The sequence below is a fragment of the Brienomyrus brachyistius genome, chromosome 4 (assembly GCF_023856365.1).
Source record: "Brienomyrus brachyistius isolate T26 chromosome 4, BBRACH_0.4, whole genome shotgun sequence".
NCBI classification, from domain to species: Eukaryota; Metazoa; Chordata; class Actinopteri; order Osteoglossiformes; family Mormyridae; genus Brienomyrus; species Brienomyrus brachyistius.
In genome coordinates, this window is record NC_064536.1 from 6971581 (window position 1) to 6979956 (window position 8376).

Consider the following 8376-nt stretch of genomic DNA (forward strand, 5'->3'; position numbering starts at 1 on the left):
CCCCCCCCCTCCAAGGACAAGCTTCAATCCCGCTACATGTTTGTTTGTTTTTTTTGTAATTGATTTCATTTTTCAGATTGTCAGTGGACTGTTAACAACAGGTGATAAATGACAAAAGATTCATCTGGTCAGTAACAAACATCTAAAAAGTTAAAAGAAAGCCATTATTTTAAAGAGTGGCACTTAGGTGATGTACAGCACTATAACGAGTGACACATTTTAAAATACGAACACTTCATTTAAAAAAAGTACTTAAAGTGCATTTATTACAAAGTAGACACTATATTTTACAATTTGTGAATGCGAATTTATTAAAAAAAAACATTACGTAGTATATGCTGAATAATAATGATAATAATAATAAATCCTAATTATAAAGTATAATAATGGATATTTCTCCTAATTCAGTATATTGTGTATATATTGATGTGTACTGAATACCGAAATGAATTGTGGATTCGATATTTTAGTACTTTCAGGCATATAGTGTATTTATGTGTGGTGTCAGTGTGCCAGGGCACGGGGGTGTATCACCCGAAAGCCCCCACTGCCCCCCTCCCCGTGGGCTGTTCCACTCGGGTTCAGATGGATGCCTGTAGTCTAGCAGCGCATCGCCATAAATATTTTATTTCCTGCTTGGTCGTGACGTTCTAATTCTTACAGGACAAACCGTTTATTTAATTGGTTGTTGTGTGGCGCAGGACCGATAATTTATGATTTTCGTTAAAAAATGACATGAATACTGTGAGCCTGTTTGAGGTATCTGTGTTTGTTTGACGGGAAATAACATCTGGTTTCCGCTTTTTGAATACCTGGGTATATGTGTTGTTTTATTCTGTATGTTTTAAATTGAAATTTAAAAGCATTTTACGCTGTTTTTAATGCAGTCAATGCAAGATCATTACTTTATTAGTTCGGAAGAATTACGCGATCATTTTTATCATTTGAAAGTTTTCTTTTTCTTAAGGTCACATTGGGAGCAAATTAGAAAGCAGGTTGTCAGATTTTGAAGCTAATCTTCGATTAGCCATAATTATTGATAAATTCATAGCTAACCAGTCTTGTATCGAAGGCAGTGTTATGTTACGGCTTAACCTACGTAGCTTTTCGGGACTTCATCTTCTGCAGTTGGTAAATAAATGCAGGTTCATTCAATATTATTACTCTGCCTTATTCCTGCTCTACTACAGTTTTATGGTGAACTGTGACAGTCGTTCATCTGTCATTCTCAATAGGCCCTCATCCCCGGAATGTGCACGGCTTGGAGCGCCATCTGGTGGCTACGTGCGTTAACCATGCGGCGCACTTTATACAGCTTACAGTATTTCTGTTCTCCAGAGAAGCGCAATTTACGTCAGATAAACACTCAGGCTTTTTTTTTTTTTTTTAAACCAATTTTGCTGCCCAATCCACAAGATACACCAAATTGTCGATTTAGCTTCCTTCTTGCTCTCACCATCTGGAATTCACATGATCACGTGATCACCTGTTTTTTTTTTGTTTTTTTTTACCAGACAGGTTTCTTATTAATTAGCAAAGATGTGATGCGCCTGTTTCGTGGTGGTCTCCACAGAGTACAGCAATTAAAAGCCTTGTAATTAATGATGGATGTTGCAGGTCTGGCATGTGCGTAGACCACCAGTCAAAAGTTCTTGCACACCAGCGGTTTTTACCACTTTTCCATTTTTTTTTCATAAGTGGCAATTTTTTTTATTCTTGTTAAGCATTGGAAAGTTAATTGGACAACTATAAATGAAAATATAAGTCAAATAAAACAAGTTTCCTTATAACATGGAAAGAGTCTGTAACACTGCATGTCTGACATCCTATTAACCGGTTGTGTGATGATGGCATAGTGAAATTATAGGCTGTCCTTTAGCTTTAAACACACTAGTTAACTGTTTCCTCCCAGGAAACAGAGCAGTATTTAATGTCCCTTATATAACAAAAATGCCTCGCGTTTTCTCCACTGTCATAACTGCTAGAGGAGATTATTTTGATGAATCACAAATATGACATTTTCTTGCTAATAAAGGTACTGAAATGGTGAACGTACTGTAAATTTATTTGTTAGCAAAGAATATTGATTGAACTTTTAATAAATGTTAAGTGAGTAAAATGTTAATGAGTTAATGTTAAGTGTGTGCAAAAGCTTTTGACTGGTAGTGTAAGCCAGAGGTTCTGATGCTGCAGCCAAGCTCTGGGCTGTATTTCCAGATGTATGGATATACTGATCACCGTTTTGGGAGTCTGTACAACAGTCACTCTAGGGGCACCACACAATCGGAATTCAGAAGCTACTTTTATATGAAGTACATTTTTAAGTTTCAAATTTTGATTTGATAACAGTGAGGATGCCTTCAATCCAATCACCGATATCTGGGTCAGAATTCTGTGTGAATATTTTTTTTTTTATAATTGAGCACATCAGTCAGTTGTTTCTATCCATAAAAACGAAGCCTTAATTCTCAAACCCTCTAAAACTGACGTTTCCCACAATCCCTGGAAGACGGCTGTCCTTACGTCAGTGACGCTGTCCAATGATATCACTGTGCGAAAACTGGCGTGGCCTTGCTTTGAAACGGAAGCCATGATTGCTCTCTCTACAGCAAGACTCGCTCTCTTGCACGCAGCATACAGTCCTGGATGAAAAAATGTGTCTCAAAGTCTTATTGTGTAATCGAACAAATCCCATCAGACTGTACCTTTCGCTACTTATTTCTGGAGTGATGTCGATTTTGCTTTTAAGAGAAGAGCACACTTTCGTTGATATGCTACATTTTAAAAGCTTGCGTTTGATTGGGTTTCAACATTTACCGCGTCACTTAACACTTTACACTTAACACGTGTGGCCCCTTTAAAAGTCACACCTGAAGATTACGTCTCATTATTAATTAATTCTCATTCAGTTATTTGTCCCCTGGTTAGTTTCACCAGTTACTGAGTGTCATTTTTCTATATATATATATTTATGTTTATAAATATTGCTATAGAAGAATAAGATTGTCTTGTACTTGCCAATAATTTACATGAAAATGTAAATTAATGTACCATTTAGTCAGGCTTTAGCCCTCCTACTAGTTGTTAACTAGTAAAGAAATATCTTGTTTCAATGACTTAACAACCAAGAACTTACAGTAGCACCAAACCCATGAAGTATTTACCACTTAATAAGCAGTAGGTGGGTAGGTTGTATACTCATGTTCGCATGGCGATATCAGCATGGAGATTTCTGGAGTTTTTCTTTCCCGAAATAATTACGCGGAACATTAATTTTTGTGGGATTTACCAAATATATACGCCAACAGTCTTAGTATCTGGAGTTATTTTGCTATGCCGACTCATTCCTGATTTGACTTTCGTTTGTGTTTCTCTGCACAACCTTCACAATGACTCATAAGCTCCTCCCCTTGCAAACATTCGGAGCTGTTAGCGTAGTATCCGTTTGTCCTGTTCGTCTGTCGGTCGGCTGGCACACAGCGCTCTCCTCTCCCTGTTACGGTGATGTCATAGCATCGCTGTCAGTCTCCATCAGATGCTGCGAGATGATCGTGAACATTCACAAACCTTTATCTTGCCTGTGTTGTGTGTTCTCCTGTATAACGAAGGCTCTGTTGACCATGTGGTCCTGTTTGCTACCCTGCTAGTTTATTGCACATCTGCGACAATAAACCTGAATTTAAAGGGCTCAGATAAGGGATTTGTGTCTTTATTATATAAAATGCAAAGCACGAAAGGGGTTGAGTACTAACACACTGGTTTCACGTTTTTCCTAAAAGAGAATTTGCATACCACTAGGCCTTGACTACCCAAGAAGGCTAATTCGTTCAGTCTTTCTCTTCATCCTCCACGTGAATCACGCATCGTTTCTCTTTAATCAGCTTCACCCCTGGCAAAGGAAAAACGAAACACAGAAAACAGAATCACAGGCTTGTTAAATTCTACTGAGAAGAAACAGAGTTGCTGAGAAACGGAGAAGCACTGAAATGCTGCCGCGGGCGATTGGCGACTTGATAGACGTCATCGGGAAGGCTGGGGATTACCGGGGACTAGAGGCGGGGCCTTCAGCACTGGCGTGTCTTTTCTCCGGGGCTTTTTCGATTCCTGCTCATGCCGTTCGTCCTGCCCCGGTGCGCCGAGTCCATGCGCTCCGCCTGGCTCCAAGCCAAAGCTGGCTGTCAACTTCCCAGGAATGTTCGCAATCGGACCTGTGTGAAGTGAGGATTTTTGGAAAGATTAAATTGTGAAACATCTATGAAAAATTATTACAGTTATTATTTTAATAATTTCCCCTGGGATCAATAATATTTCTCTTAAATTATTAATAGTATTTGTAATATATATATTTTTAATATTACTGATATTTATTATTTTGAATATTCTGATAAAACTATTTAAATCAATGAGATCTAAAAAAAGGCAAACTAATAACAAACTAATTATCTATGTATTTTTTAATACTTTAATAAATTAATATAATTTAATTTAATTATATTTTTGTCCTTGTAGTTAGCCACCCATAAGTCCATCGTCATACCCATCACCTTTGTGGTTACCATCTCCTAAATGTGGAAATAACCAATCTTGGTAGAATCCAGCAGATTTCACCAGCAATCTGCTTCTACAGCAGCATCGATCCCTGAGAACATGGTATGGAGAACATCTGCTAGTCTACCGAGCAGGTGCTTTGTCTCGCTCATTGGGTATGATTAGGGAGAAGCAGATTCCATCTGAATCCTTGCTCCACAGATCAGAGCCCTGCTCCATCCAGGCTCCCTCTCACACACACACACACACATGCACATGGTGGGGACCTCAGCAGATGCCTTCTAGGGGTCGAGTTCTAAGTGCTGCATTTTGTGACTGATGGATGAATGACACCCAGTGTCCCTGTCTCAGCCTGGGAACCCCCCCCCCCCCCCCCCCCCGCCATCTGTCACCAGGAGGATATCTGAGCCCCACCAATGAGATCCTTCTCACCACTTGGAATGTTTTTCCTTTATGCAATAAGGCCAATAACAGTTTTACTGTACTCTACCATCACTATGCTGCATTTTGCTCATTGGCACCCCCCCCACCCCCACTTAACAGATTTTATTGGTACCAATCCCTTAGCAGTAGTAGTACTTTTTGATCCCAAAGGAGATTCCAAAGGATCTACAGCAGCACACACAAAAGTGACTTCAAACCGTACATACACAATAAAAAGGACACAGTACTGCATAAAATATATCATACACTATTAAATTGCAATGCGCAGTGTGCAACATTTAAAAATACAATTATAGTCTAGGGGGCTGGGGACTGGGTAGGGTGAGGGGTGGGAGGGGGGGATTTTATCATCTGGTTGGCAAACTTTATCATGTCCCCTCCCCAGCCAAGGTTACTGTATCAAAAGGGGGTCTCCATTACCGTGTTCGGGACGAGCTACATCTCGCCGGGTCATTCTGCACACTCACATGCGTAGTCCTGCGCTCCGCTGAGCACGCGGCCGCCCGTCTCCGGCGACGATCTCGCGCAGTCGGCCGACATGTCGGAAAGGTGGCAGGCTGATCTCGCGTGCCCCACGGTCTGAGCCCTCTTACCCGCAGTCGGGTCTGTCGGTATCCCAGGTGTTTGGAGCTGGAGTGACTTGGGAAGGGAAAGGTGATAAAGTTAAAGACAAGTTCTTGTTTCGGTGGAAGTTAAAAGAAGGGGAGGAGCCCCGATTGGCGATGATGACCCAACATGGGCGAGGGATGTTGGAGGTGAGCGATACCCAAAAACCTCGCAGATATAGCAGAATTCAAGATAACTAGACTGGCACTGGGGCAGCACAGTGGCTCACTGGTTAACACTGTATCTTCACACCTCTGGGACCAGAGTTTCAATCTCCACTATGACTCCATGTGTCATTGTGGGGTTCCTTCTGGGTACTCTTGTCTCCCCCCCCCACAATCCAAAAGCAAGCACAGATTGATTAACAAATCGCCCATAGGTGTGCATGTGCATGCGAATGGTGTGTGAGAATTGTGGGCTGGGCCGCCCCCCTGCCTTGTGCCCATAGGCACTAAACCTCCCATGACCCTGAATGGCACAAGCAGTTTCAGAAAACAGATTCATGCATGAATGGATTCCCCGGGCGCTGAATTATCTGCCCCCCCCTGCTCTGTCACAACATCACATGTGGGTCAAATGCAGAGGACACATTTCGTCCTGTGATGTGTCAACAATGACCACTGATCACTAAATTCTAATTCAAATTCTAATCTTCACCCCTCTAATGAGCAAACAATTAGCAGACATACTGTAGATAGAAGCTGACAAAAGCTGAACCTTCAACCTGACCAACCGTGAACTGGCAAAACGAGACACCCCATAAGAATACCTGTTCTACTGTGAATCTAAGCACATTTCCTTTACAAACTAGAGGGCAATTTCATGTCCCTCTACACCCATAATCATCACCCCTCTAAGCATGGAATTTGACGGACATTTCAGACCCACAGAGCTGATCAGCTTGCTAAATTCTAAGCCCTTTACCATGGACACCACGTGGTTTCCTTCTTCTGCCGTCGAAACCCGCCCAAAGCCGACTTTCGAGAAAGACACCAAAGCCTCTGGAAAATTCACACAGCTCCAGTACGTGTAGCTTTACTAGGCTCTGCGTCAGCCTGAATCTGCACTAAATAATCCAGTTTGCTAGCAATTAAATCGATTCCAAGAACATTATTACCAAGCACCTCTGCACGTAGGAACTGGCAACAATGAGATAAACAGTAGCATCACACCATTCAGTAACTGCATACTGTACTCTGCTGTGCATTTTATTGAAAATAAATACAGAGGAGAAAAGCTATGAATGAGATTCTAACAGCATTTAATTACAATACTCTACAATCTTAAGAAGTGTGTTGTAGTTTCCTAATGTGCACAGAGTCGACCCTTACCTTGCAGCACTGCGTGAAGGACCACGGAGTACAGAGCAACAAAAGAGATGGCTTTGTGCCCAAGGAGGAGCTGGAGCCGGAGGGGGAGGAGCCTGAGGAAGAGGAGCTGCCCCGGTCACGACCGGCCTTTCATCCGCCGGCCACAAGCCTCTCGAGCAGCTGCATTTCAATGAAGAGGCTATTAGCTCGGCTGGGTTTGCAGAGTGTGTTTTAATCAAGTGCTAAGTGCATAGAGAGCTAGCAAGTGTATGTGTCTATGTGTTAGAGAGCATGTGTGTGCATTATTATGTGTGTGTATACATTACTGTGTGTGTGTATGTGTGACAACGCGTATGTGAATGTACGGTATGTGTCTGTGTGTATCTGTGTGACAGCGTGTGTGTGAGTGTATGTGTCTGTGTGTGTATCTGTGTGACAGCGTGTGTGTGAGTGTATGTGTCTGTGTGTGTATCTGTATGACAGCGTGTGTGTGTCTGTGTGTGTATCTGTGTGACAGCGTGTGTGTTTGTGCATGTGTGTGTATCTGTGTGACAGCGTGTATGTGAGTGTGTCTGTGTGTGTATCTGTGTGACAGCGTGTATGTGAGTGTATCTGTGTGACAGCGTGTATGTGAGTGTGTCTGTGTGTGTATCTGTGTGACAGCATGTGTGTTTGTGCATGTGTGTGTATCTGTGTGACAGCGTGTATGTGAGTGTGTCTGTGTGTATATCTCTGTGAGAGTGTGTCTGTGTGTGTATCTGTGTGAGAGTGTGTGTGTGTATCTGTGTGACAGCGTGTATGTGAGTGTGTCTGTGTGTGTATCTGTGTGACAGCGTGTATGTGTGTGTATCTGTGTGACAGCGTGTATGTGAGTGTATGTGTGTGTATCTGTGTGACAGTGTGTATGTGAGTGTGTCTGTGTGTGTATCTGTGTGACAGCGTGTATGTGAGTGTATGTGTGTGTATCTGTGTGACAGCGTGTATCTGAGTGTATGTCTGTGTATCTGTGTGACAGCATGTGTGTGAGTGTATGTGTCTATGTGTGTATCTGTGTGACAGCGCATGTGTGAGTGTATGTGTGTGTATCTGTGTGACAGCGTGTGTGTGAGTGTATGTGTCTATGTGTGTATCTGTGTGACAGCGTGTATGTGAGTGTATGTGTGTGTATCTGTGTGACAGCGCGTGTGTGAGTGTATGTGTTTATGTGTATCTGTGTGACAACGTGTGTGTGAGTGTACGTGTCTATGTGTATCTGTGTGACAGCGTGTGTGTGAGTGTATGTGCCTGTGTGACAGCGCGTGTGTGAGTGTCTATGTGTGTATCTGTGTGACAGCGTGTGTGTGAGTGTATGTGCCTGTGTGACAGCGCGTGTGTGAGTGTCTATGTGTGTATCTGTGTGGCAGCGTGTGTGTGAGTGTATGTGCCTGTGTGACAGCGCTTGTGTGTGTGTCTATGTGTGTATCTGTGT

The 8376-nt window shown here is 42.4% G+C and overlaps 1 protein-coding gene across 1 annotated transcript; it reads right to left on the reverse strand.

The window, feature by feature from the left end:
* Positions 1-3554: 3554 nt before the first annotated feature.
* ppp1r17 (protein phosphatase 1 regulatory subunit 17) lies at positions 3555-6968 on the reverse strand. Its single transcript, XM_049012235.1, has 4 exons — positions 6930-6968; positions 5460-5631; positions 4044-4208; positions 3555-3889 (listed from the first exon to the last, which is right to left on the reverse strand). The coding sequence occupies exons 2-4, from the start codon at positions 5530-5532 to the stop codon at positions 3828-3830; spliced, it is 300 nt and encodes a 99-aa protein (XP_048868192.1). The 5' UTR covers positions 5533-5631; positions 6930-6968; the 3' UTR covers positions 3555-3827.
* Between the last annotated feature and the right edge of the window lie 1408 nt (positions 6969-8376).

Bases quoted from the DNA above. Each gene is read 5' to 3' on its own strand.
- ppp1r17 (XM_049012235.1), bottom strand. From the start codon at position 5,532: ATGTCGGCCGACTGCGCGAGATCGTCGCCGGAGACGGGCGGCCGCGTG. The intron at 4,209-5,459 runs GTGAGTGTGCAG...CACTTCACACAG, and splicing joins CGGAGCGCAGGACTACGCAT to GTCCGATTGCGAACATTCCT. The intron at 3,890-4,043 runs GTAATCCCCAGC...TTCCTTTGCCAG, and splicing joins GGCCCCGCCTCTAGTCCCCG to GGGTGAAGCTGATTAAAGAG.